This window comes from Sus scrofa, chromosome 1 (assembly GCF_054392235.1).
Source record: "Sus scrofa isolate SSC_HxYL_T2T_F1_AM1 chromosome 1, Sscrofa_HxYL_maternal_Yorkshire_Landrace_v2.0, whole genome shotgun sequence".
Taxonomy (NCBI): Eukaryota; Metazoa; Chordata; class Mammalia; order Artiodactyla; family Suidae; genus Sus; species Sus scrofa.
This window is the reverse complement of record NC_139383.1, coordinates 283,495,464-283,521,566: the sequence shown is the minus strand read 5'-3', so window position 1 is coordinate 283,521,566 and position 26,103 is coordinate 283,495,464. Positions and strand designations below refer to the sequence as shown.

The 26,103-nt window shown below is 43.7% G+C and overlaps 1 protein-coding gene across 36 annotated transcripts in view; it reads left to right on the top strand.

Annotated features, from left to right (window-relative positions):
- The window catches only part of FNBP1 (formin binding protein 1), a 138,851-nt gene that overhangs the window by 101,945 nt on the left and 10,803 nt on the right, over positions 1 to 26,103 (top strand). For 4 of the 36 annotated variants that reach the window (XM_084998643.1, XM_084998634.1, XM_084998623.1 and 1 more), the window contains exons 7-14: positions 5,140 to 5,268; positions 7,102 to 7,248; positions 8,662 to 8,859; positions 9,817 to 9,999; positions 13,801 to 13,884; positions 16,916 to 16,930; positions 21,305 to 21,414; positions 24,541 to 24,673. In XM_084998643.1, the coding sequence (XP_084854769.1) occupies positions 5,140 to 5,268; positions 7,102 to 7,248; positions 8,662 to 8,859; positions 9,817 to 9,999; positions 13,801 to 13,884; positions 16,916 to 16,930; positions 21,305 to 21,414; positions 24,541 to 24,673 (999 nt within the window). Of the gene's footprint in view, positions 1 to 5,139; positions 5,269 to 7,101; positions 7,249 to 8,661; positions 8,860 to 9,816; positions 10,022 to 13,800; positions 13,885 to 16,915; positions 16,931 to 21,304; positions 21,415 to 24,540; positions 24,674 to 26,103 lie in introns of all 36 variants that reach the window. The other 32 variants (XM_084998744.1, XM_084998740.1, XM_084998731.1 and 29 more) reach the window with 13 other exon arrangements.

Sequence of the window (26,103 nt, the reverse complement as noted above, 5' to 3'; positions counted from 1 at the left end):
TAAAATATCTAGTTACTTACTCGTATTCCAAATAAGTTTTTGAAAATACTTTTTTTTTTTTTGGCTGTACCCAACCCATCGTATGTAGAAGTTCCCTGGCCAGGGATGGAACCCAAGCCACTGCAGTGACAATGCTGGATCTTTTTAAAGTAAATTTGTGGAGTTCCCGTCGTGGCGCATCGGAAGCAAATCCGACTGGGAAGCATGAGGTTGCGGGTTCGATCCCTGGCCTCGCTCAGTGGGTTAAAGATCCGGCGTTGCTGTGAGCTGAGGTGTAGGTCACAGATGCCGCTCAGAGCCCAGCTCGGATCCTGCGTTGCTGTGGCTGTGGCACAGGCCAGGGGCTACAGCTCTGATTAGACCCCTAGCCTGGGAACCTCCATATGCTGCGGGTGTGGCCCTAAAAGGAGAAAAGACTAAATAAATAAATAAAAATAAAGTATATCTGTAATAATGAGTAACTGCCTCAGCACTCGTTTTAAAAAGAGACTTGAAGTTCCATCGTAAAATAAACATAACGGCTTAGAAAACAAAATAAATTTCCATAGTAAATCTTGGTCAGAACAATGGCGCATTCCTGGGCCTGGGATTCAGCCGTGGGTATTAATTCAAAGCAGCTGGACCCTGAGGTTGAGAGTAAGACAGTCCTGTCTTCCTGCTGTGGCCTTGCAGAATTTGATCTGGGACAGTATTCTGCTACTTTTAAATCTTGCTTTATCTTTCGAGTGAGTAAGAAAGAGACTCTAGAGAGACTAGGCTTTTGCATACTTATGTTCAAGTTTTTCTTTCTTTCTTTCTTTCTTTTTTTTTTTTTTTTGTCTTTTTTCTCTTTTTATGGCCACACTTGCTGCCTATGGAGGTTCCCAGGCTAGGGGTCCAATCGGAGCTGTAGCTGCTGGCCTACACCACAGCCACAGCAACGTGGGATCCGAGCTGCGTCTTCGACCTGCACCACAGCTCACAGCAACGATGGATCCTTAATCCACTGAGCAAGGCCAGGGATTGAACCTGTGTCCTCATGGATGCTAGTCGGGTTCGCTAACCGCTGAGCCACGACGGGAATTCTTTTTTATTTTATTTTATTTTTGGGGGTCTTTTTTGTCAAGCTTTTTCTCTCAAGAAAACTCCCAGAGTGATAATGTTTCTTTACCAGAAGGTAGACCCATTCCCTCTGGAATCTGTTTGTTTCCCTTTTTTGGGGGGTGGGGTGGAGGAGAGGTGCCTGTGGCATGTGGAAGTTCCCAGGCCACAGCCGTGACAATGCTGATCCTTAACCTGCTGTGCCACCGGGAAACTCCTGTTTGCTTTCTTCTACTCAGCTAACTTTTCAGGCTGGATTTTATACATGTTATTTCTTATCTTAATTTATTTCATAATTTATATCTAGTGGTCCCTAGTTAAATGTCAGGATTAGACAGTGTACAGGGCATCATGAAACTATTGTGAGTTATTATGTTTATAAATGCAATGATACAAAACAAAAATATTATTAAGGATTCTGGGGAGCTTGGAGGAAGAGGGTGACCGTCACTTCCAATCAAATGCTGCTGGGGTACCTCCAGCAGGCTTGCCTCCACTTCCTATGAATGAAACATTCAGTGGTCGTTATGATGGATTTATTGTCAGGAAGCATTAATCTGTTTATGGGGGGGTACATAAATACATACATATGTAATGATGACATTCTTTTTAAAAATTATCATTATTATTATTGGCCATGCTGTGGCATGCGGAAGTTCCTGGGCCAGGGATTGAACCCGTGCCATAGCAGCACCCTGAGCCACAGCAGTGACAGCACTGAGTCCTTAACCTGCTGAGCCCCCAGGGACCTCCCTAAGGATGACATTCTCATCTCTGTCTCAGAACTAAGCTCTTTTAAGTTGTTACCAAGTTAGACTCATTTCTCCAGAATGAACATGGAGGTTTTCCATCCTGGTACTCTTGTTACCAAAGAGCCGAGGGAACGTGCTTGCTCTCGGATTTTTCTGAGACTTTCTGGGGAAGATTCGTGAATGAAATAGAGATTTTTTTAGACATCTGAGGTCTACCTGGGATTTCCTCGCTGTTGTTTTTCTTCCCACAGTCATGACAGAGTGATACGTGATGCTCTAGATAATTGAAAGAGTTAAAGGGATTTTTGAGTTGGCCGCATTAGGGGGACAGATGGGCTGCACACAGGTAGCGGGGGAAGCTCTGATTTGAACAGAGGAGGGTTCCTGGTATTGGAAGGGCATGGACGGTGCAGGGTACCCGAGGGCCTGACATGCTGGGGACCAGCGTTAAGGTATTCACTAGCGGACGTGGTAAAGCGGAAGCCGAAGCATATGGTCAGGAAGGGAGTTGACAGGCCGCCGACAAAGAGGAAGAATGTGGCAGTTGAACTCACCGAGGGGAGACATGGTTTTGAGATACCTAAAGGCCTTCGGAAACAAAGAGACCTCAAGTCATAAGGAAATCAGTTTGGAAATATTAATATCACTACCTTCATTTGGGAAGTGTTTACCTATGAATAGGGAAGAAAATTGAGGAAGTGGTTCTGGAAGACTTTTCGGGGATACAGAGATGAGTGAGGCAGGTCACGGAAGTCAGATCAGGTGAAGCTTTCAAGTCGCGAAGGCAGGAAACCGATCAAGGACACTGAGACGTGAAAAACCCATCTCAGTCTGAAACCACTGCTCCGACAGAGAGCGGTGACACAGACCACTCCGGCAGGTCTTCTTTCTGCTGGCATTTGAACGTTTCTCCGTTTTTTTTTTTGTTTTTTTTTTTAACTGTTAGGTTCAGTAAAATAAAACAAAACACAAACAAAAGTTGCCTTGGCTCTGTTGGAACAGGGCCCTTTTCCTGTTGTGTTCTTGGCTCAGGGTATCAGTTTGCCAAGGATACAGGCCAAGCCATCTCTTCATCTGGCAGGGGGTAGTTTTGGACCTCGGTGGGGTTGGAGATTCGTGAGATTATATTTATCAAGGTGCTGGAGGAATCTGAGGAGGTATTACCAGCGAAACCACCTTTGGTATTTGTGGATGACTTTGGAATTTATAGACATTCTTGTGTGAACATTTATAGATCAATTCGGCAGCTTGTTGGGGACAGCCCCTTTCTGCAGCTTGTTTGTGTGTAATTAACCAAAACGTGAATGAGAAGAGAGAAGCAAATTTATGCATTGGAGAAAAGCAATGTGGTAAACACAAAATAGCACACACACATTTAAAAAAAAAAAAAAAAAAAAGGAGTTCCCGTCGTGGCGCAGTGGTTAACGAATCCGAATAGGAACCATGAGGTTGCGGGTTCGGTCCCTGCCCTTGCTCAGTGGGTTAACGATCCGGCGTTGCCGGGAGCTGTGGTGTAGGTTGCAGACGCGGCTCGGATCCCACGTTGCTGTGGCTCTGGCGTCGGCCGGTGGCTACAGCTCCGATTCAACCCCTAGCCTGGGAACCTCCATATGCTGCGGGAGCGGCCCAAGAAATAGCAACAACAACAACAACAAAAAGACAAAAAAAAAAAAAAAAAGGACAAAAGACAAAAAAAAAAAGAGCCCAAAGAGGGCTCCGTACTTACTGCTTCTTTAAAGTATATCCTGGAATTCCCTCGTGCAGCGTGAGAAGGATCTGGCGTTGTCACTGCAGTGGTTAAGGCCACTGCTCTGGTGAGGGTTTGATCCCTGGCTCTGGAACTTCCATGTGCCACAGGAGCAGCCAAAAAAGAAAAAAAAAAAAAAAAAAAAAGGTAAAATAAATTAAAGTGTATTTTGGAAATAAACATAGTGGAGAGTTATAGAAAGACCCATTTCAATCACTGGTTCACATGCCTTTTTATTCATCAAACTCCATTGAGAACTGGATAAAAAAAATTTATAGGGGAGTTCCCGTCGTGGCACAGTGGTTAAAGAATCTGACTAGGAACCATGAAGTTGCGGGTTCGATCCCTGGCCTTGCTCAGTGGGTTAAGGATCCGGCATTGCCGTGAGCTGTGGTGTAGGTTGCAGACGCAGCTCAGATCCCGAGTTGCTGTGGCTCTGGCGTAGGCCAGTGGCGACAGCTCTGATTCGACCCCTAGCCTGGGAACCTCCACATGTGGTGGGTGCAGCTCTAAAAGGACAAAAGACAAAAAAATTGAAATATAGTTGGTTTATAATATTGTTACTTTCAGATGTACAGCAGAGTAATTCAGTATTTTTGCAGGTGATGCTCCATTACAGGTTATTACAGAATAATGGCTAGAATCCCCTGTGCTATACATAATATCCTAGTTGCTTGTCTCTTTTCTATATAGCGTGTTTCTATAGTGTGTTCTTCCCATACTCCTAATTTGTCCCTCTCCTAAGAGTAACCACAAGTTTGTTTTCTATAATCTGAGTCTGATATTTGTTTGCATTTTTTTTTTTTTTAGATTCCAAATATAGGTAATCTCATACATATTTATCTTTCTCTGACTGACTGACTTCACTTAGTGGGATAATCTCTAGGTCCATCTGTGTTGCCATGGATGACAGTGTTTTGTTCTGTTTCATGGCTGAGTAATATTCCATCGTATGTATGTACCACACCTTCTTTGTCCGTTATCAGTGAACATCCAGGTTGCTTCCATGTCTTAGCTTGTTGTAAACAGTGCTGCTATGAACATTGGGGATCACGTATCTTTTCAAATTGGTGTTTTTATTTTTTCCCGAATATATACCCACGATTGGAATTGCTAGATCATATGGTGGTTCTAGTCTAGTTTCTGGAAGAACCTCCCTACCGTTTTCCATAGTGGTTGCACCAGTTTACATTCCCACCACCCATCCACTAGGGTTCCCTTTTTTCCACATCCTCACCAACATTTGTTATTTGTAGACTGTGGGATAGCCATTCTGATAGGTATAAGGTGATATTTCACTGTCATTTTGATTTGCATTCTCTAATAATTAGTGATGCTGAGCATCTCTTCATGTGCCTGTTGGACATCTGTATGTCTTCTTTGGAAAAACGTCTTCTCAGGTCTTCTGCCCATTTTTGAATTAAATACTTTTTTTAAAACAGCACCTGTGAATTGCAACACATTGAGGTGAATTTGACCCCCCCAGTCCCTCCAGTTTGGAAGTCAAGGCTTTTATTTATTATGTATAAACATGGGAGTATTCTCATTTTTTGCCCTCAGGCACGACAACAAGCTCAACTCCGTCACCAGATGGCAGAGGACAGCAAAGCAGATTACTCATCAATTCTTCAGAAATTCAACCATGAGCAGCATGAATATTACCACACTCACATTCCCAACATCTTTCAGGTAAGCTGTTCAGACCTTTCAGATTTGCTTTGTGTAGAAACACGTTGCATTCGGAGTTCCCTGGTAGCTCAGAGGGTTAAGGGTCTGGTGGTGTCACTGCTCTGGCACAGGTTGAATCCCTGGCCCCAGGAACCTCCACATGCTGTAGACACAGCCAAAAACAAAAACAAAAACAAAACAAACAAAAAAACATGTTTCCCTGGAATCATGATTTCTGGGCATATAGTCAAAGTATTTATATAATTATAATTATTATTATTATTATTTTGGTCTTTTTGTCCTTTTTAGGGCTGCACCAAGGGCTCATGGAGGTTCCCAGGCTAGGGGTCCAATCGGAGCTGTTGCCACCAGCCTACGCCAGAGCCACAGCAACGCCAGATCCAAGCCGCATCTGTGACCCATACCACAGCCTGTGGCAATGCCAGATCCTCAACCCACTGAGCGAACCTGCAACCTCATGGTTCCTAGTTGGATTTGTTTCTGCTGCGCCATGATGGGAACTCCAAAGTATTTATATAATTCTAAATTTCTTCTAATTCAAATCATTTTTTAAGGCATGCAGATCAAGCATTGACCAGCATTAAGATTCAATATAACATGAATCTCAAGATTAATCAATAGCCTTTGCAAGCTTCTGTGGTTTGCCTCTGCTGCCATTCTTTATGGGTCTTAGAACTGTAACTCATAGATTAATAATACTCTGCTAAAAGGAGCATTCTGGTTACGAAAATGCAAAACTGTTAGGAATCAAAGCAGCATTCAGACAGTTGTAGGATTTGAAGAGATGAATGTTCTTTCCTTTGGATTAGTTTTCTTCTGGCTTCTTTAGGTTGTCAAAAATGATATGAGAAGGGGGGAAAAGATGAAAAATCATATGAGAAAAGATACATACATGTTCTCCCACTTTGGGTCTCTGTCAACTTCAAGTCCAGCTGTAGAAAAAATAAGAAATATTGTGTCATAGCATCTACACACACAGCAAACAAGAAGAGACCGTTGTCAGTCTCAGCCTGTGTTGAGTCAAAGTGGTTCACCAGATACTATGCTTTTGGTAAGGGATGAACTAGTGGCTCAAAGATGGGGGAAATGGGAGTTCCCTGGTGATTCAGTGGGTTAAGGATCCAATGTCATCACTGCTGTGGCTCTGGTTCCTTCTGTGGTATGGTTTCAATCCTAGCCCAGGAACTTCAGCTTGCCACGGGGCACAGCTAAGAATAAATAAATAAAAAGGGAGGAAATGTTTGCAATCTAATATCTAATACTAAATGATGTTAATAGTAAAACTACTTGAGTTTGGGTTCTTACTGCAATTGCCTTGGAATTGTGTAAAGTATACATTGAGGCAGCCACATAATTCATAAAATAGGTGTCCAGCTGGCTAAGGAATCGAGGCACAATAAATTTATGGTTGCTCTAACTCTTAACCTTTTGTGTTTTGTTGTTTTGTTTCGTTTCATTTTTCTTTTCTTTTTTTCTGGCCTCCTTTTTTCTTCTTCTTCTTTTTTTTTTTTTTTTTTTTTTCTTTTTTGGCTGCCCTGTGGCACATGAAGGTCCCAGGCCAGGGATCAGATCCGAGCCACAATTGCAACCTGTGCCACAGCTGCAACAGCACTGAATCCTTAACCCACTGTGCTGGGGCAGGGATCGAACCTGCCTTTTGGTGCTGCAGAGACACCACTGATCCCATTGTACCACAGTGGGAGCTCCTTGACTCTCACCTTTGGATAGGCCTGTTTTCCTCTGGGATTTTTTAGCGGTAACAACGCTGCTGAAAAACAACCTCCTTAAATAACAGTGGACCAAATTAATTTTATGCAAACTGCCATGTTGCAGAAAATACAAGAGATGGAGGAGAGGAGGATAGGGAGAATTGGAGAATCAGTCAAGACGTATGCTGAACTGGACCGGCAGGTGATTCCAATCATTGGGAAATGCTTGGATGGAATAGTAAAGGCAGCCGAGTCAATTGACCCGAAAAATGTAAGTACTGGAGTTTGGACTTCATGTATGACTCAGTGTTGGTGGTCCTCTTATTTCCCGGCCCCTTCCCTGGGGGCCACATTTAATCATCTGAAAGCAGTTGCTTTTCGTGGTCACTAGTACTTGGCAACAGTAGCAACCCGGCTTCAGAGTTTTGTAACATGGCCTCTGTGTTTTGAATTTAGCTCTCAAATTCCTTGTGCAGAAAACACAGGTAAGTAAGTGGTAAGCTGTCTGAAACATTGTAGAATCAAACTGAAATGTTTTGGGAGCTCCCTGGTGGCCTAGCGGTTAGTCACTGCTGCGGCTCGGGTCACTGAAGTATTTTCCTATCAGTTAGCTGAGCAGCCTTTACAATTGGGATCTGACTCTTTAGGGCACTGTGGACATTTTGAGCCAGATTATTCGTTGTTTGTAGAGGCCCTTCTTGCGTTCTCTGGGATGTTTGGCTGCATCCCTGGCTTCTACCCACTAGATCCCAGTAGCCCTCCCCTCGCGGTGACCACCAAAAATGTCTCCAGACATTGCCTAATGTCCCCTGCAGGACAAAGTCATCTCTCATTGAGAACATCTGTGGCCACTGTTATCCATCAGGATTCCTTTCCTAGAGGCCTATTTCCCTCAGCAGATATGTCACCTAAAACATCAGCCCGGGCTTTCACAAACATTTATTAATTTGCAAAACCAAGCAGTTAACGTAGAAGCCCTGCCGTCACTATTCTGTGGCAGAAGAGCATCTTAAAAGATGAGCCCAGGGAGTTCCTGTCGTGGCTCAGTGGAAATGAATTTGACTAGCATCCATGAGGACACAGGTTTGATCCCTGGCCTTGCTCAGTGGGTTAAGGATCCAGTAGTGCCGTGAGCTGTGGTGTAGGTCGCAGATGCAGCTTGGATCCTGTGTTGCTGTGGCTGTGGTGTAGGCTGGCTGCTGCAGTTCCGATTTGACCCCTAGCCTGGGAACCTCCATGTGCCATGGGTGTGGCCCTAAAAAAGACAAAAAAAAAAAAATACACATACACCCCCCCCACCCCAGGGAGGGGACTTGAAGTTGCCTCTTCCCTGTAAATAGATCTTAGCATACAGATTCTAAGCATAAAGATTCTTCATTGCTCTGAGAACCCTTGCTATATATTAATATTAAGGTCATTTGTGTAAAAAGTTTTTGTTGGTCCAATGTAACAATTTCCAAATATGTTAAATGGTAGGCATTTGAGAGAAGGATAGTTCTAAGGTTGTGGGTGTGGGTTTTTTTGGCTTTGTTTTGATTTTGGGATTCCTTGATCTAGGTTAAATCTATTATTAATCAATATAACTTGCTTAGAATAGCCTCTCTATGAGGTCATCCTAGTTCACGGTGTTAAAAAGCATCGGCACGGATGTGAGCGTATTTGTGCGTGATGGGTATAATTTCAGGATTCACAGCTGGTAATAGAAGCTTATAAGTCTGGGTTCGAGCCTCCCGGAGACATTGAATTTGAGGATTTCACTCAGCCGATGAAGCGTACCGTGTCCGACAACAGCCTTTCGAATTCCAGAGGAGACGGCAAATCAGAGCTCAAATTTGGGGGCAAATCCAAAGGAAAGTTATGGCCGTTCATCAAAAAAAACAAGGTACTGATGGCTGGACCCAGCGTCACATGAGTGTTTCTGAAGTGTGGAGATGTTCTTTCTTTCTTTCTTTCTTTTTTTTTTTTTTTCTTGTAGTCTTAAAGGACCTAAGATTTTAAGCTTGTAGTTTCAGAATGAAAAAAAAAAAAAGCTCGTGTGCGATTTTATTTTAAACCCGTTCTCTCTTTGGTGGTGGTCCCTTTGCCATGGCCATCTGTCTTGTTTCAGAAGCATTATCACCCGCCCCATAGCACCCACACTAACTCGATTACTGACCTCTGGCCATTTCTCATCACGCCTTTCACTCCTAGACGGCTGGTTACCGGGGCTGGGGGAAGGGACCTGGCGCAGAATTTCTCTAACCATGTGTCAGCATAGCTAACGGAAATCCTTTCCACGGGCCGATAACTTGGGTTTGAACTCATGTTAACATGTGTCTCCATGAACGGTTTTTCGTTCTCTTTTTATGGCTCGAGCCGTAGGTGCATGGCAGCATTAACTTGGGCATAGGGTATGATGGAGGTGCCATTACTGCTTTAACCGTAGAGGAATTGACGGTTTCGTTGTAAGAGACTGTCTTGCTGTTCACAACCTCAGCACTGGCGGCCTTTCCTTGTCTCCTTCGAGCTGCGATGGTGTAGACGGTTTAGAAATACCTTCCCTCCTGGCTTAGAGTAACTGATGAGAGCTGTAGTTTGCATGCGGAGGCGGCATGCGCTTCTTGTCAGATGTTTCTCGCGCTTCCTCTGTTGCTTTACTTACTAAAACGCCCACTTTTATCGTATTCTCCATTTAACCTCTCCTTCCGTGTTTTCTTTCGGACCATGGCCTAAACATGTAATTGTTTGTGTTGGACTTGCTTTGGATTTCAAATATTATTTGATGCTTATTTTTGTTTTGTGTCTTATCTTCTCGTTTCTGATTTTTTTACTCTGTCACTGCTCCATCTCTTACACGTAGCTTGTGTCCCTTTTGACATCCCCCCATCAGCCTCCCCCTCCCCCTCCTGCCTCTGCCTCACCCTCTGCTGTTCCCAACGGCCCCCAGTCTCCCAAGCAGCAAAAGGAACCCCTCTCCCATCGCTTCAACGAGTTCATGACCTCCAAACCCAAAATCCACTGCTTCAGGAGTCTAAAGCGTGGGGTAAGTTCTGCTCTGGAATCCTGTCTCTCTGGTGCGCTTTCGTTGCATGTTTTGCATAACTTATTTTGTTTGTGAATGACTCCATTGTGTTCTCCCATAACATAAAACAATAAGAACCTATGATTCATTGTAGCCGGAAAGAAGAAGAGCCACAGAGAGAGGAGAGAAGGGAGGAAGCAGGATGGATGGAAGGAGAGAGAGGGCAAGCCAGCCAGCCCAGAGGTCCTTCTGTCGGTAGGACCTCTGGGGAGCACCTTTCTCCGTGTCCCTTTTAAAACATCTGAGCCATGAATATTTTACCTTGATGTTACCAAAAAGGGAAACTTAGATTCTCTTTCTAAAGCGAGTAGACATATGAGGGATCGGCAGTCTCTCTAGAGTCCGAAAATATTTGCTTCATAATTAGTGAAAACGTGGAGTTCCCCTTGTGGCACAGTGGAAATGAACCCGACTAGGAACCATGAGGTTTCGGGTTCGATCTCTGGCCTTCCTCAGTGGGTTAAGGATCCGGCGTTGCCGTGGGCTGTGGTGTAGGTTACAGACGTGGCTCGGATCCCGCGTGGCTGTGGCTGTGGCGTAGGCTCACATTTACAGCTCTGATTAGACCCCTAGCCTGGGAACCTCCATATGCCACAAGTGCGGCCCTAAAAAGCAAATAAAAAAAATAATAGTCATTACTGAAACAACCTTAGTGTAATGAAGGCACTTCTCTCTGAGCTACGCCTCAGGGTTTGAGGGGGAAACGGTACCTTACAGGGGTTTCTTTAGCTATTTTGGTGAACTTATAAGATGTTGATTAAATATCTGATAAAAGATCTCGACAGCAAAAGGCCTGATGCAGTATTTATCTTTAAAGGGTGAAATAATAGCGTCTGACCTTTATTGAGCCCTTGTCAGTTGCCAGACTCTGTCCTGTGTGTCATTTCCTTTTCTTAGCCACCCTATGAATCTAGGTGCTAATAGTTCCTTACTTTCCTGGGTAAGAAAACTGGTGCATAAAAAAGGAGGAGTTAGGTAAATCAACGAATTAAATGTCTTCACTTAAAATTTTAATTTATCAAAAAATAAAGAAAAAACATTAAAACGTAATGGGAGGAAAGTAAGATGAAGTTAGGAAGATAGAGAGTCAGGATTTAGAGCCGGGGAGCCTCCTTAGGATCTGAGGTTCTGCTAAGTCTACACTCAGGGAGGATCCGTTATCTTGTGGTTGACTCGTAAGTGGACGTTATTTAGACTCAGCTTTGCCCTCCTCATTAAGATTTTTCCTGCTGAAGTCAAAGGATTTTACGGAACTCATCAGCCACCCAAAGTAGATACCAGTTTGGTTTTTAGAAAAAGATTAGAACAAGGTAATTTGCAGCCTCCCGAATACATCGAAAGGGTCAGTCTAGTCAAAGCCATCCCCAAATATCCTTTATAATAAATCAACAAACATTAAGTGGGTTAACATGCGCAGTAAGGTCTTCCTTGGTCCCGTGCCGTGAAGGTCACAATACGTTGCAGCAGGGTATGTTCCTGTGCAAATAACAACTTTTACTTTGCCCTTCCTCTGTGGGGGAGAAAAAAAAAGAAAAAAAGATATGAGTATAATAGGTAACTATATTGTTACCTTTTAAAATCAGAGATGCAAAATAAAATAAAATAAAATCAGAGATGCAAACCTCATTTCTTTATCTGCAGAGTTCCTTTAGAAATGGACTCTCAGAGTGTTATGCAAAGAATGCTGCTGGTGGGATTATCCTGTTTTAAGATGACCCAGCGTATCAGGTTAGAATTCGCAGTTTAACTTCCTAAGGACTCCCAGGGAGCCCTGGGCAGCAGGCAGACGATCGCCCCAGACGTGGGTGACGGGTGGTGTTCAGGCTCTGTCGTGAGATCTCGCTTTTGCTGGCTGGTGGCACTCTTCACCCGGCTCTACTCCAGGCCACAAAATTCCACATCGACTGTAACTGAGTAACCCCATGTCTGCCGCTTCTAAAACCTTTTCCGAGCACTCACTTATTGTATGTATGAAAATACGTCCGCAGTGTGTTTTGGAAGCTCATGACGAAGTGTGTCGACTGTTTGTGACAGCTTACCGCTTGTGTGGATGTATCCACCCATTCTTCTCTCATCAGAGTCTGTCTGCAGCACGCGGTTTCTGAATCGTGTTTCATGGAGTTCTCTCAATGTTTAGGAAGAGACCAAGAATGTCCGTAATCAATAAGTGTAAGAAAAGATGGCTAGGAAAAATTTAAGATTGAAAAGCAAAAACAGAGAAATGGGTTATTTTAATTCAAAGAGTCCCCCTTTTTTTTAGAAAAACAAAACCAAAAAACAACCAACCGCAATTAGCAAAATAAATTCTATTTCTTACGCCTCAAAAAAAAAGGTCCCAGTGTTCCCACTGTGGCACAGTAGGTTAAGAATCCGACTGCAGCAGCTTGGGTCGCTGTGGGGGTTCGGGTTTGATCCCCAGCCCAGTACAGTGGGTTATAGGACCTGGTGTTGCTGCAGCTGCAGCATAGATCACAGCTGAGGCTCAGATTTAGTCCCTGGCCCAGGAACTTCCATATGCCATGGGTGTGGCCATAAAATTAATTTTTTTTTTTTTTTTAGTTTTAGAAACTTTTAAAAGAATTTCCTAAATGGTGAGTGTCTTTGAGAATAAATGCACACACATACACACACTAGAAGCATCAGTAAATAAACAGAAACATATTTTCGCTTCCTTCATTTTTAGTTGATCTGTTCTTAGGGTCAGATCTGAGGTGCCTTCCTTCAGGAAGTAGCAGTGTTTTTTTTAAAAAAAAAGGAAAAGAAAAGCAAAAGAAAAGGAAATGCATCATAGAAGTAAGCTTAGCAAAAGTTTAAAAAAAATCTGAAATTCAGGGAAATAAATTTGATTTTAAAGCATTTTCAAAACGGAAGGTACATAGTTTAACAGGATCTATGACTAAAATGATACAATCCTTGCTACTATGTCATTTATGCTACTTTTTAAGACTATTGTGCCAAAGATAGGAAAAAGATTCTAGGAGGATGACAAACCTGTGATTTTAATGTCTTTTGATTTATCATGTTTTGCAGCTGTCAGATCCAGATTTCAACCATTTGTTTCTATTATCAGAATGTATAAATCCTATGCAAATGTTTCTTTTTTCCCTTTTTTATTAAATTATAGTTGACTTACAGTGTTGTGCCAATTCCTGCTCTACAGCAAAGTGACCCAGTCATGTATATATGTGTATAAGAATATATATATTCTTTTTCTCAGATCATCCTCCAAGTTCTCTCCCAAAAGATTGGCCACAGTGCCCTGTGCTGTACAGCAGGACCCCGTTACCACTCCATTCTCAATGCACTAGTTCCTATGCAAACATTTCTTAGCACAACTGATTTTGTGTCTGAGTAACTAAGTAGGATACATTTTTTTTTTTTTTGTAACTCATTCACCTTTGTAAGAAAATGTCGTCTCACTGAACACCCTTGAAGACTGGCTTGACTGCTATTTCCCATTATTTCGTCTTTCCGTAAGTCAAAGAAAAATGAAGCTAGAGTGTATGTTCTCAGTTTGCAATCTACAAATGTCTAACTCTAGCCTCTTAAGGAGTTCTTTTTCTAGTCTGAGCAAGGGGCTTCTCCATCTAAAATACGGACGTATTTCCCCCACACTTTAGAGTTAACTGCATGGGAACATCCCAACAGCGTTGATCGAAAGGTTTTGAAAATCCCTCCTGATTGTTTGTCAGATGTTGCAATCTTCTGATGGCTACTCTCATTTTATTTATCTTATCTTGTTCTCTTGCTGATTATTGGCAGACTCAGTCTCTCTGTTTTCACAAAGAACTCATGAAGAGGACGATAGGGAAACCCACGTATGCTTTTGAAGCTAGGGAGTATGTTGTAAGTTTACCTGTGACGGCCAGGTCGTGCGGTCACGGCACAGGCACTAACCCCTGTGACGGCACCAAGACTGGGGACCCAGGTGCTCTCTGACCCGGGCATCGGGAAAAGCCCAGCTGGGTCAAGTCAACCACAGGCTTCTGCATCCGGAAAAGTCGCCTGGAAAAGGGAACCAAACTTCCCAATAATAATCCAGCTTCCTGAAAATGCCAGGAAGCCGGGCTTGTGTTTTCCCTCTTTTCGTGGACTGGAACTGCCATCTGAGACAATGTCACTGAGTATGATTTTACGGCAGCATGTCACCCATAAAACGCAGCTGCAGAGCATGGTTGCAGACGGCAGTGTGTATGTATGTAGCAAGCTTACCCACACTCACATCTGAAACAGATGGATCTGCTAAAAAAACAAAAACAAAACAAAAACAAAAAACCAGCGAAGCCTGAGCAGGGTCATAGAGCAGTGAAATGACTTTCCGTGGCCCTTAAACCACCGTGACTGACATATTCGTGTTCGCTGTCCCCTTTCTTTGCACTCGAGGTTAGTACCTGTGACGGCGCAATAACACATGGTCCCGCTAGCTCTGTGTGCCCTCATGTGTTATTGGCACTTGTGGCTCCCCAGGCTCCATACTTGTTGCCCCAAACTGACGGCTTTTTAGCTCTCCAGATGTCTCGCAACGCACTTAATGCATCCTTTCAAAGTATTCTCTCGGCAGATGATTGGGTGTCTAATTCGAAAGCGTCTAACTGGCGGGCTTACACCTTAAGACCGAAAACCAGTTTATAATCCTTAAAAAAAAAAAAAGGATACCAGATACTGTGATGGTGCTTCTCACAGACAATCCATCACTGTCCACTTCAGAAAACTGAATTTGTCCGAGAATCCGATCGTGCCTATTTTTATGGAGATTTGTTCTCGATCCAAATGACCTGTTTTTATTACGAAGTGATCCTATTCCTCTGCTATTAGTTTCAATGTTAGAATTCTGTTTTCCAAATGCTTAAGAAAGAACATGTCACTTTAAACAACGGAAGTAGCCGAATAGAGAGCCGGTAGAGGGCCGAGTTCAAATTCGCGACATTTACACGGTAATGTGGGAGACGATATTTGTATATAGTCCTATGCTTTGTAGGGAAGATATTTGCAAAGTTTTCTGCTGTGCACCATAAGTGTTGTCTGTGAAGAACTAAATTGTGATGAACAGATCTGTGCGAAAGTTTACAAGAGGGGTTCAAGGCCTTAATGTAGCTTGCCCACAGGAGAGTGGTCACAGATGCAATGGTACTTTTTCCCCCCAAAACTTTTGTCTTCCTACTTCTTTCCTTAAGAGGCTTTTTCTGGGTGTTCCCATAGTGGCTCAGCAGAAATGAACCTGACTAATATCCATGAGGATCTGGGTTTGCTCCCTAGCCTCACTCAGTGGATTAAGGACCAGGTGTCCGATTCAACCCTTAGCCTGGGAACTTCTGTATGAGGCAGGTGTGGCCCTTTAAAAAAAAAAAAAAAAGTCTTTTTCAGAGTTCCCTGGTGGCTCAGTGGGTTAAGGATCCAGGGTTGTCACTGCATTGGCTTGGGTCACTGCTGTGGTGCAGGTTCAATCCCTGGCTTAGGAACTTCCATTTGCCATGGGCATGGCCAAAAAGAAAGAGCCTTTTCCCTCATAGGAACAATTTCTTTGAACACTTAACACCATTTGCAAAGAAGTATCAACTTTGAGTTAATCTGAAGAATAAGATTTTTTAAATCTATTCGAGGTATTTTTAACACTCTCTACCCAATTTAAAACCAAAAGCACTTTCTTTGATGATTTGTCTCCAACTTATTTTTGGATCCTAGTACCAGTTGCCTGAACTTTTAGGATTGATAACAGCTAAGTCAGTGTGCCCTGAACTCTCAAAATACTGCTTTTGAGTCAGAAAGCACAGATCAGCTGTTACTCAAGAACTGGTGTTTCTTTTTCTTAATTTTGAGATCACTTTTAATCTGATGGGGGTCCAATAACCATTATGGTTTTGCCAGTCTCCACACCCAGCAGCACTGCAGCTGCAATGTCCTCATAATTACCAGGAAATCCATAGCAAGGCGTAAGGACCCCTTGGAATTGAGATAGTTGGCTCTTTCCTAAAAGTAATTTGCAAGAGCTAGATTTCCTATCGTGGCGCAGCAGAAACGGTTCTGACTAGGAACCATGAGGTTGCGGGTTCGATCCCTGGCTTTGCTCAGTGGGTTAAGGATCCAGTGTTGCTGTGAGCTGTGGTGTAGGTCACAGATGTAGCTTGGATCTGGCATTGCTGTGGCTGTGGTGTAGGCTGGCAGCTGTAGCTCTGATTCGACCCCTAGCCTGGGAACCTGCATACACTATGGGTGCAACCCTAAAAAGCAAAAAAAAAAAAGCAAAAAAAAAAAGTACTTTGCAAGAGCAGCAACTTAACAGAAGTTAACTCCCCAGGAGTTGGTGGCCTAGCAGTAAAAGGATCTGGTACTGTCACTGCTGTGGCTTGGGTCACTGCTGTGGCGTGGGTTCCATCCCTGGCCTGGGAACTTCTGCATGCTGCAGGCACACTACCCCTTCCCCCTGAAAAACAAACAAACAAAAACCTTAAAAAGATAAAAACATTACTGGTATGTTGTGCAAGCATTGACTTTCCTGACTCTTTTCGTCTGTGTGAACCTTTCCATGGAAACCTGATGAACTAGAGGCTCTGTGATCATGGTTCAGCATCATGCTGTGTCACAACTGCAAACTCGGTTTATACCCAGACTCATGGAACCAATCCAGAACAGCAAACAGAAACTCTCTTTTTCTATCTCGATTCTGTGCTCCAGCAACGTGGCAGCTAAAGAAGTTTGGATAGATCAGCCCCTCTTGGGAACGTTGGTACAGATCCGCTATAAATCATTTTCACAAAGCGCCAGGTGAATTTATGTCTTAGGTGAATGCAGTGGAACCGGCCAAGTTCCTCTTCTTCTCATGTGTTGTTGTTTCTCTCTCTCTTTTTTCCCCTGTTATCTCTTCAATTTTTACACGAAGCTTTCTCTCAAGCTGGTAAGCACAATTATTCTATGCATGTCCTGACGCTAATCAGGTTCTTCGGGTGTGTGTTTTGTGGGTGCTCTCTCTGCCATGTGCATCTCTTTGAAGTTAACTGTTGAGTTGTGCTTCTCTTGTGTGTGCTTCTGTTGGTAGTTCTTTATTAGACCTTTGGAATACAAAGGTCCAGAGTCTAACAGGGGTGATTGTAAACTTTTCAAGTTGCTAAGAAAATTAACGCTTAACTCATGATTCGGTTTTCTTAACTACTGGGGTCTTAAGAGGATGACAGATGTTGATAAATTTTATTTAAATATGAATATAAATACAAAATATGGACAAATACAAAGATGAAATACAGGAGAGTTTATTTATTGGATTATTTTGAATAAAACCAAATTTTGGTGTTCCCTGATGGCCCAGGGTCAAAGATCTGGTGTTGTCACTGCTGTGGCATAGGTCCGATCCCTGACTCTGGGAACCTCCACATGCCCTGGGCATGGCAAAAAAAAAAAAAAAAAAAAAAAAAATCAAATGTAATGGTTGAAAGTTGCTCCTTCCTGGGAGCCACAGAAGCGGATGAAAAATGCTGGGAACCTGAGAGAAATGTGTGGGAATGATACTAGGCTCAAACTCAGGTCTAAGGCACCTTTGAGAAATGAAAACCATGAAATCTTGTAAGGTGCTACAGAAAGACCTTGTAGCATAGCTGATCCAGGGAATCACAAGACGACTTTATGGATGATGAAAAGAGCCTCCTAAGCCTTTCTACAGTGATGTCTCTAGTGTTCAATGTTGTTTCTACTTTAATGGCATAGCCCTAGTAAATAGTCAAACTAATCATTAAGTTTATTAAAAAAAACCTCTTAACCTCGTAACCCCTGTTATACTCAAATATACTCAAACACCGCAGCTGAGAATATCCTAATTCATGAACCGTGATGAACTGTGACAATTCCACCAGGAATAAGATCAGCGTTTTAGGCGCTGCTGTTGAGAACGTAGGACGATATTTTATGGTTACCCTTATATGTTCTTTTATGTGCGTTTGAGTATATACATAAACGTATGTATATACAGGATTTTTTCAGCCCGACTCACTCTTTGGCAATTGATCCAAATCAGTTGGATTTGGAAACGAAAGAAAAAGAATGTTTTACTAAACATTTCTTAGACTTTAAAATGAAATCCCAGGAAGAATTCTTGATGAAGACCTCTGCAAGAAGGAAATATCTAGATGCTGAAATGAACTGCAGTCATCAAAAGTATGAATTTGGGAGAAAATGGATCCATTAAGTGGGAGTCTCTCAGATGCCAGGGTTTCTTTTTGGCCCTTGTTCTTTTGCTGAGGTGCTAGCCGCAGAAGATGGTATAATTAGGCAGTCTTTCTGTTTGAGATAAATCATTTTACTAGCCTGGAATTGAATTGTTGCTCAATACCCTTACTTTGAAGCTAATAAAGAAGTAAACTCTTGGAGTTCCCTGGTGGCTCAGTAGGTTAAGGATCCGGCATGGTCACTGCTGTGGTACCTGTTCTATCCCTGGCCAGGGAAATTCCGCATGCTACAGGCATGGCCAAAAAAAAAAAAAAGAAGTAAATTGTTACACAAAGACTATTGTTTGGTGTAAAAATAATAAAACTCAAGAAGCACCTCGTGTCATCGCCCAGGAGCAAGCGCTTGATTCCAGGGGCAATTAAAACAAGATCCCCTTAGAGCCACAGCCACTGAAAATGTACCTGTGTGTGTGCGGGCCCTCTTCCAAACCCCGGTAGGGCCGGTCACTTTGGGGCCACCCCAAAGAGTTCAGAAAATCTTTTCTGACTCAAAGGTAGAAATAAAAATTCCTTTGTGGCAAAATGAATCATAAGTCAGGGTATTGTTTGAAAGAACTCAAGCTTCAAATGGCTAATAGGGTAAAATGAACCTTTGAAGGTACTTTCCAGAAACCTTGAGTTTCTTTGCTTCTAGAAGAAGCTGTTGACCTGAATCTCCAATGGTAACGTGAAGTTTATTTGAGGTACCATTTCTGAGTCTAGTTTTTAAATAACAATACAGAAACACAGAAGAGCTACTGAAAAGGACCTAATTGGTCAATTAGACTGACTGCTGATCAAGTGAAGGGAGTTCATTTATTTATTATTTTTCGTGTTTGTGGATAATCAGGATTAATTCGTTGTGGTTGGTTGGGATATCTATTCATACATCCTAAGTTCCGTGTGTTTTACGTACAGGTTTCTTTGCAGCTGTTCCTCCAGTAAAAACCTTAGGCCTGTTCACAGTTTAGATCTGTTTGGGCCAATGGGGTATTCCCTCGCCACATGTGACTCTTTACATTTCATTTGATGTCCGTGACGAGTAACTAAAATTTTAAAATTCAGTTCCACGGTTGTCCTAAGCACATTTCAAGGGCTCGGCAGCCACGTGTGGCTACTGTGTTGGACGGGGCAGCTGTGAGAACAGTGCCATCAGTGTGGAAAATTCTTTTGGTTTCATAGAACATAGTGATGCTCAATAAATATTCCCGAATTAACATCGACCACTTAGCGCGAGTTGCTGACTTCTGAAGCAGTGTATCTTGCACCATTTTGTTGCATGCTAGCATTCAAACAAAAATGGAAACGGAAACAAAAATCTCAGTTCTAGAAACCTGCGCCTCTGTAACAGTCAGTTCCGCAGGAGACAACAAAGCATGGAGCTTTCAGGCTCAGTGACTCAGTTGGGCAAATTGAAAAGCTCTTCATTAAGGTTTCAAGTATTATGACACACGAGTACATAAAAGAGAAGAAATCCGTCTTTATTTTTATATTGAAGATTAGTTGGCCTCATCTTAGTTTTAGAGGCAAATTGAACTTCCTTGGTTTGGCATTAAGGAATAATCATCCATTCTGGTTTCTTTCAAATCTCGTTTCCCCGCCCCGCCACACACACGCACGCACACACACCACTAGTCTTTGAGAACCTTAGCTGAAAGGTCATTGGGTGACCTCAGTGGTGAATTATTTGCTGAATATGCCACACGTGCAACACAGCAGCCTGGTATTTTCTCATAAGCAGCCCAGGAACTTGAGTCACAAGCCCCGTGTGAGCTGCTTGGCAAATTCCACCTGATTTTGGAATTTTGAACCCAGTTTTCGGGTTCCTTCTTTTCCACCCACTCCCGGGCAAGCCAGTCTTGCCTTTAATTGGTTCTAAAGCAAAATCTCTTTCCTAAATTCCTGGCTTATTATCCCTGGTTATCGAATACATCTCTCTCTCTCGATGAAAATAGCCTCACTTAACGGAAGGCAATGGATGGCAGCCACCTGGCCACAGCCTCTGCCCTGTAAGCACATGTAAAAGTCTAGAAACTCACAGTTTGTATTTTCTACTTAAATCACATGCATAGAGGAAAGACAGCCATTGCTTTTGAAAGGGATCAGGATATCAAAGGATACGTCTTTTGATAAATCAGAAACAGCAGGAGTTCCCGCTGTGGTGCAACGGGATTGGCAGCATCTTGGGAGTGCTGGGACGCAGGTTCCATCTCCATCCCAGCACAGTGGCTTAAGGATCCTGCGTTGCTGCCGCTGTGGCTTAGGGTACAACGGTGGCTCGGGCCTGATGCCTGGCCTGAGAACTCCCTATGCCACAGGATGGCCAAAAAAAATACAAGAAACAGCAGAGGTTGATTTCATACAGTGTGGGAAGCTGATTTTGAAGGCGGAAAAGCATTTTCTATGCATTTTCTGAGATGACCCCGAAAATGACAAAAAGAAGGGGCCAGACTTTTTAGAGGCAGGGATACATGGGGCGGGGGGGAGATTTTTTTTTTTTTTTTTTCTTAATGTCCTTTTGACCCATATTCTCTGAGGAACTAGATGTCCCATTTGTCACTTCACGGGGATGGAAACTTGGCCTCAGCCTGTGTGGAGAGACGGAAGGAATACTTGGACGGGGGTGGGGGTGGGAGAGGCACCACCATCCGTGTGGAACAATCGATGGGGATACTGATCCCTGTTTTCTGTAAAGAAAACATAAATTTAAAGCTTCAGTGTTGCCACCGACACTGATAGTTCAAGTGATGCGTCAGCCTCAAAAATTGATCTTCATTCATTCTCTCTGGAGTCAGAAGTATATCTTCCTGTCTCAGTGTCCCCTGCCTTGTCGGAGGTGGCTGGGCTAGGGGAAGGGCACCTGAAATGGTTTGCGGGCCTTTTGCAGTTTGCATGCACTGATTTTGCATCTCAGCTGGGTGTCGTGGGAAGGCGCTTTGATTTATTTGATGACAACACACGCAGACGCCTGCCTCGCTCCGGGGTCTGGGCAATCTTTCCTGCAGGTTTTCCTTGCTGTCTTTTTCAAGGGGTACCGCGAAGGCTTTCTGGCTGATTCCTATTTGCATCTGCAGGGGGCGACACCGGAAGATTTTAGCAACCTCCCACCCGAACAGAGAAGGAAAAAGCTGCAACAGAAAGTCGATGAATTAAATAAAGACATTCAAAAGGAGATGGATCAAAGGTACAGTGGATCTGTGGGACTTATTAAGAAATTCGAGGGTGTTCCTGTGGTGGTGCAGCCGGCACGAACTGACCAGTATCCGTAGAGGTATATATGTTTGCTGGATCTTGAGAAGCGTCTGTCCAGGCGCCCACCGTGAGTTCCCTGTTTTCTGAGTTGTTCTGTAAGTTTGATCTTGGGGATGGCAGGTTGGTGCATGTGCAAAAAAAAAGAAAAGTGAGGAAAGCTCCAACATCTCTCCCCATTTGCACCGTAACACCTTCACATATTTAAGGGATACTTGCTAACAGTCCTGATTGAAAAGCCACTTTAATAATTGCCTCTTGGAGTTCCCGTTGTGGCTCAGCGGAAATGAATCTGACTAGTATCCATGAGGACGCAGGTTGGATCCCTGGCCTCCTTTAGTTGGTTAAGGATCTGGCGTTGCCATGAGCTGTTGTGTGGGTTGCTGACACATTGCTGTGGTTGTGGTGTAGGCCCGTAGCTGCAGCTCCTATTCGACCCCTAGCCTGGGAACCTCCATATGCCACAGGTGCAGCCCTAAAAAGACAAAATGATAATAATAATAATAATAATAATTGTCTCTGATCGTCTATATTCTCACTGAGGGAATTAAGTGACTCAATCATTAATGGTGATTTGAACTTAAAAGGTAACTTGAGGTTTTGGGCTCTATAAGTATCTTAAGATCCTACATAAATTTAGTTATATTGAAGCTGGGGTTAAAATTTAGTTATGCAAAAAAATAAATAAACAAATGAAATTGGTACGGCAGCCCAGTTTAAGTATATGCAAAAGAAAAGGAGTTTTTATGTCTTTATCTCTGGTAGAGCAACTCCTGAAAAAATAGATCATTTTAGGGGTTCCTTGGTGGCTCGGGGGGTTAAGGATCCAACATTACTGCTGTGGCTCAGGTCACTGCTGTGGTGTGGATTTGTCCATGGCTGGGGAACTTCCACATGCCTGGGGTGTGGCCAAAATAAAAAAATTAAATACCAGGCACTCTGGACATCGTAGGCTCCAATCTGGTTCTACCTGTTTCTCTTGCAGACTTTGGATAAGCTTCTTAACCTCTTGGTAACTTGGTTTCTTCGCCTTGAGATGGGAATTAATATGCTTGTCTGTATGAGGCTTAAGTTTGTCAGGATACATACGGTGCTGAGGACAATACCTGGCCTGTTGCATTTGTAAAATAAAATATTCAGCCAAGGAGTTCCCATTGTCCGACCAGGAACCATGAGGTTCGATCCCTGGCCTTGCTCAGTGGGTTAAAGATCTGGTGTTGCCCTGAGCTGTGGTGTAGGTCGCAGAGGCTGCTTGGATCTGGCGTTGCTGTGACGGTGGTGTAGGCCGGCAGCGACATTTCTGACTGGACCCCTAGCCTGGGAACCTCCATATGCCATAGGTACAGGCCTAAAAGAAAAAAGACCAAAAAAAAAAAAAAAAAAAAATCAGCCAAGAAGATCAACTTCATAAAATAAATGATTCATATAACACATGGCTCAATTTGCCAAGAAGATATAAAATTTTAAATCTGCGTGACCATAATAGTATCAGCTCCAAATACAGAAAAGATTATGCTATTAACCTTTTGATGTAAGTACAAGAGATACAAATACATTTTAAGATTTTTAAAGCTCTCTTCTCGGTAATTGACAGAATAGATTCACCGAGAGTCAGGATAGAGGACTTGACTGACATAACTAACAAAAGTGACCTAGTGTGCAGACGTCCAGTAACTGCAGATACACATTCTTTTCAAGTACACCTAGAACATTTCCAAAAGCTGGGCAACTTCCGACTTCATAAAATGAATCTCCCCAAACATCAAAGGATAGAGGCCATTCATTCAAAGTCTGTTCTCTGAAGGCTGCAATTAAATTGAATATCATAACAAAAATTTAGAAATTAGGAGATGTGGCTCAAGGAGGTTCCTAGTAGCCTGGCAGTTAAGGATTCCGCATTGTCACTGCTGTGGCTTAGGTTCAATCCCCGACCTGGGAACTTCCACATGCTGCAGGCAGGGCCAGAAAAAGAAAAAGAAAAAAAAATGTTTGGCGTTCCCATTGTGGTGCAGTGGGTTAAGGATCTGGCTCGTCTCTGTGGAGGCGCTGGTTCAATCCCCAGCCTGGCACAGTGGGTTAAGGATCCAGCAGCGGCACAGGTGGGCAGCCTTCCAAACAGGATTTTGGGAGGGGTGTGATGGGGTCTTGCCGTGTGTAGCCTTAAGGCTGTGTTGCCCACCTATCATGGATCCCAACAGTGGGTTCAATTTCTTTTCTTTTTAAAATTATTATTACTATTATTATTTTGGCCACACCCTTGGCATATGGAAGTTCCCAGGCCAGGGACTGAGCCTGTACCATAACAGTGATCTGAGGCAGAGCAGTGACAACGCCTGACCCTTAACCTGCAGAACCAACAGGGAACTCCAGGTATGTTTTTTTTTTCTTTTTAGGGCTGTTCCCTCGACATATGGAAGTTCCCAGGCGAGGGGTCCAATCGGAGCTACAGCTGCCGGCCTACGCCACAGCCACTCGGGATCCGAGCTGCGTCTGCGACCTACACCACAGCTCACGGCAACAGCAGATCAGTAACCCACTGAGCGAGGCCAGGGATCAAACCTGCAACCTCCTGGTTCCTAGTCGGCTTCATTTCCGCTGCACCACAAGGGGAGCTCCCAGGTTCAGTTTCTTAATCATTGAAGTCATGTGTAATGAAAGCCAAAGCCATGAACTGTGCTTCTTCATGAGGTCAACACACTGCAGCCCTGGACACCCACGGTTTGCACACGGAACACGTGCCTGGCAGTACTGGGCATTCGTCTCTCGCGTGGGGCAAGGGGAGGGCAGGGTTACTTTACGTTTCCCACGCGTCGAAGACTCGGGGACATTGCATTCCGAAAAGGCACCTGGAGTTGAAGTTAGGTCTGTGCGTCGTGCAGACCTTGGTGGCAGAGTTGGCACAGAGAAGTTTAAGAATGGAAGCTGGCCCAGGATTCCCTTCCGGTCCACACTGCCGTGATCTCCTCCCGCCCGCCCCGGTTCACGAGATTTCCCGGCGGTGGGAGAGGGAACGGGCCGAGGGCATTGACCTTCGCCACGTTGTCCCCCTTGTCTTTTCCAGAGATGCCATCACAAAAATGAAGGACGTCTACCTAAAGAATCCACAGATGGGAGACCCCGCCAGTCTGGACCACAAACTAGCAGAAGTCGGCCAAAACATAGAAAAACTGAGACTAGAGGCCCAGAAATTTGAGGTACGAGAAAGCCGTCGTGGAAAAGCTTGGTTGGGAAAAAAGACGCAGGAGTCGGGGGAGGGTCACGAGGCGTAGACACAGGGGAGAGGCCGGCGTTCCGCTCCCCGCGAGAGATGCAGCTGGAGTCGGGTTTCCCTGAAAAAAGGAGGAAGACACGGTCAGCCACCTGCCGTTCTGCTTGTCAGTACCTCCCGTTTTAATCATTTCCCTTAAAACAGACACTGTTTAAGGTTATATTGGGATACAGTTTTTTTTGTGTGTGTTTTTTTTTTTAAGTTTGTTCTGCTTTATCTCATGTTGACAGTGAAAAAGACACCATGTAAGGAGTTCCCATTGCAGCTCAGTGGTAACAAACCCGATTTGTATCTGTGAGGAGGCAGGTTCGATCCCTGGCCTCACTCAGTGGGTGGAGGATCCAGTGTTGCTGTGAGCTGCGGTGTAGGTCGAAGACGCGGCTCAGGTCCAGCGTGGCTGTGGCGGTGGCTGTGGTGTAGGCTGGCAGCTGCAGCTCTAATTTGACACCTAGTCTGGAAACGTCCATACGCCTTGGGTGTGGCCCTAAAAAGACCAAAAAAAAAAAAAAAAAAAAAAAAATCCATTGAGCAGTTCCCATCGTGGGGCATCTGGTTAAAGATCTGGTGTTGCCACAGCTGTGACCTGTGACACAGCTTTGGCTCAGATTCGATCCCTGGCCCAGGAACTTCCATATGCTGAAAAAGAAGAGAAAAAAAAAATCCATTGAAATACATTGCCGTTCTTTCAGAGGACTTACTCTCAGAAAGTGATAAATGTGGGAGTTCCCGTTGTGACGCAATGGCCTCCCTCAGTGGGTTCAGGATCTGGCATTGCTGTGAGCTGTGGTGTAGGTTACAGACGCGGCTCCGATCCCACATTGCCATGGCTGTGGTGTAGGCTGGCAGCTGTAGCTCCGATTTGACCTCTAGGCTGGGAACCGCCATATGCTGCAGGTGCAGCCCTAAAAAGCAAAGTAAATAAATAAGAATAAATGTTTTTTGGGGGGCACTAAAGAGTTATAGACAAAAGACTTCTCTCCATCCCCCACTCCCCTCACTCCTGCCAAATATAAGGACCACAGAGCCTGGAAAAATAAATGAATTACTGATCATTCCAATCAGAATAGATTAGGTTTCTAGCAATGAAAGCTCAGATATGGTTGTTGTCATTATTTCTGGAATCTGTCAACAAGTTATTAGAGTTTGAGATTTTAGAACCTAGAAATGACCTTTTCTGATCATTTTTACTCTTTCACCTTTTTGACACCATTTCAAATGTTGCTGAAGATATTTTGACCTAGTTTGATTTCCTAGGTATGAGTTTTGTTCACTGTTTCTTTTTTTTTTTTTTTAAAGTGACACTCCTAGAAAAATGGGAAGTGTGGTTTTCAAACTGAGTCATTGCTTAAGTGTGTG